This window comes from Echinops telfairi, unplaced genomic scaffold, assembly GCF_000313985.2.
Source record: "Echinops telfairi isolate 266 unplaced genomic scaffold, ASM31398v2 ScPeMD7_7410;HRSCAF=8448, whole genome shotgun sequence".
Classification (NCBI taxonomy): Eukaryota; Metazoa; Chordata; class Mammalia; order Afrosoricida; family Tenrecidae; genus Echinops; species Echinops telfairi.
The window spans coordinates 15,252,560-15,255,429 of record NW_022111310.1 but is presented as its reverse complement, the minus strand read 5'-3'; the positions used below and the strand labels follow the sequence as shown (position 1 = coordinate 15,255,429).

The window sequence follows — 2,870 nt, the reverse complement described above, 5'->3', positions numbered from 1 at the left end:
ATCATTTTCAAAGCATTCTCTTCCCACTTGAGCCCCTGATATCAGCTCCCCATTTCCTCCCCCTCCCTCCTCCAGAATGTTTATTTTTTACAAGTCTAATATGCCTAATTTGTTTTTCTTTGCTTGGGTCCTAGTGTGATGTATAAGAATGCTTTGCCTTATCCAGGGTTATGAAGATTTCTTTTATGCTTTCTTCTAAAAGTTTTATAGTTTTCTTTAAAAAGTCTTATTATTTTATAGCTCTTACATTTAGGTCAATATTCCACTTGAATTATTATTTGTGTATGGTGAAAGGAGGAGGCCCAATTTCATTCTTTTCTATAGGGATATCCAGTTATTCTATACCATTTGTTGAAAGGATATTCCTTCTCTAATGAATTATGTTGGCCCCGTTGTTGAAATCAATTAATCATAAGTGCAAGGGTTTAGCTCTGGACTCTCAACTCAGTTTTGGAAACAGGAAATGTGGGTCCTCCAACTTTGTTCTTTGAATGTCCTTTGAGCATTTTGCTATACATTTAGCTTATAGGGCAACAAGATTATTAAGTTTATAAAAGAACATCAGTATATAATAAAGTAAAATTTCTGAATTATAGAAAGTATGTTCTTAGAGTTAAGACGAAATGCTTAGTTTTTAATGTATATTTCCTAGCTGCAATTTTCTGCATTATTTTGTGCTAGTTAAATCCATTTTTGATACTGAAACAGATATATATTATGAACAATTGTGACATAATGGTTGCTCCCAAGTTGGTTAGAATTGAAATAATTTGTTGTATTTCTATTTTTGTTTGTTTTATCTTGTGTTCCCGTTTAGGTAGGAGGGGAGTTTTCAAATGTTGTTATCCCCCAAATGAAGAAATTTGGAAGAATTGCTATATGTGGGGCCATCTCCACCTATAACAGTACTCGTCCGCTTCCCCCAGGTAATGAGCTCAGGTGCACGATCACAGTGTATGTAGGGCAATGACTATCAAAACACTAGAAAGATTAAAATTATGCAAGAGGACTTTAAAAAGTTCATGGAAAAATGTCATCTTTCAATCCCATTTTTCTTTTTGACATTTTTTGACTTTTCAAAGTCCCTGTATACATTTATAGGACATATTTCTAAGACCTCAATGAACTATGTCACTGCCTATAAAAATTTCAAATTGCTATTGATTTGCTAAGTACATGTGGAACTACTCCTGATATTTTTGATGAAATGTGATGGAATAATATTAAAAATATATAATTTTGCATTTTTTATGTTACATCACTTTAAGATAAATAACAGTATCCAAAAATCTAAAAGAAAAAATTCTTTAGAGTTTTCGCTTTTTGCATATTGGTTTCTGGAAATTTACAGATAGATGTAAAAACGGCTGGTGACTATCCAGGATATTGGTGGAGGCGGGGGTGGGGGGGGCAGGGAGGGAGGAAAGAACAGGCGGGTCCCATAGCCTTAGTCCGGAGGCTTGTGCTTCCCAGAGCAGCAGAATAACTTGGCCTCACCTAGCCGGTGGCTGCCACCGCGAGAGGGGGCCCTTCCTTCCCCTGTATTCTTTCATTGCCTTCTGCTGGCTTCTTCTCTCGGTGGGCATTTGGCTCTCCTCTGCCTCCAATGGCAGGGGCCCTGGTAGTGTAGCGGTTACATGTTGGGCTGCTACCCGCAAGGTCAACAATTCAAAACCACCATCCACTCCGAGGGAGCAAGAGGAGGCTTTCAGTCTCGGAAACCCACCGGGCAGTTCTGCCCTTCCTTAGGGGCACTATAGTCAGAGTCAACAAGGTAGCCGTGATGCCCTCAGTTCCTTCTACCCCTCCCTTCCCCTGGCTCCTTCCCTCCCGCACAGACACAGAGGCCAAAGGCTAGAAAAAGACATCCATGAAGTCTGTGTTGTACAGACTGCTCATTTGTTTCAGAAAGGGAGTTTAAAAATGGCTCGAAAGGATCAGAGACTTCAAATCCTATTGAGGACAGACTCAAAACAGAAATCTGATACAGAATCTTTTTCTGCTACAAAAAAACTGTGCTATGAGTGAGAGTACAGATTTGTCTGTGGCCCCAAATGAAAAATTAAAAACAGCAATAACACTTTAGTCTATAATCAGGATCGAGACAATGATAAGTGAATTGAGTATTTACTCTATTGTGGAAGGGAACCTAACAGCCCTGCTAGTTACTGCCACCACCGGTTCACTGAGACAGGAGCCAAGGGACTACAATGGAAAAGGTGAAGGAAAGGCTCCTGGTAGATGCCCTCTTGGGTTGTGAGAAATCAAAGACCCACCTTTTTCAACAGGAAAACTCCAGTTCTACTTGGCTGTCCTATTGTTAGGGACTCCCCCCTCTATTTTTCTAACTGATGCTAAGCTGGAATCATGTCTGCTTGCCAACTGAGCAAAACTCCGTGAAGCATTTTCTTAACCACAGTCCAATCTGATACAGCCAGCTATTAAGAAACAGTACCTCGATCTGATCATGGGTAGCAATTAGTCTTTGGGAATACAGCTTCTCAGACAGGTCTTTGATAGACCACCTGGCCTTATCCATTTTAATCTTAGGGGATTCTGCCTCGGATCTCCAGAAATTCTAACGTATTTCAGTGTTGGGATAGCTTAGAGACAGGTAATTATGGGACCCAACTTTAATCCACATTCGCCTTTTCGTAACCAGTAAACAACATTCCTAACAGGATGGGAAAGTTCAGAAACAGTATTTCACCCTCGTCCAAGATGAGGAAATGAGGATTTCCAATCCTTAACTCATAAAAAAAGTGCTTGAGGTGGGTCTACACTCAAGCAATACTAAGGTGACCAGACGTCCTGCTTTTGGTGGGACAGTCCCGATTTTTAACAATTTTTCTCGCACCCCGCGGCATTTT

At 40.2% G+C, this 2,870-nt stretch overlaps 1 protein-coding gene across 1 annotated transcript in view; it reads left to right on the top strand.

Moving 5' to 3' along the window:
* PTGR1 (prostaglandin reductase 1) overlaps positions 1-2,870 on the top strand; it is a 55,369-nt gene that overhangs the window by 16,616 nt on the left and 35,883 nt on the right. The window contains exon 8 of the mRNA XM_045296538.1: positions 818-926. Coding sequence (XP_045152473.1) covers positions 818-926 — 109 coding nt within the window. The remainder of the gene's footprint in view (positions 1-817; positions 927-2,870) is intronic.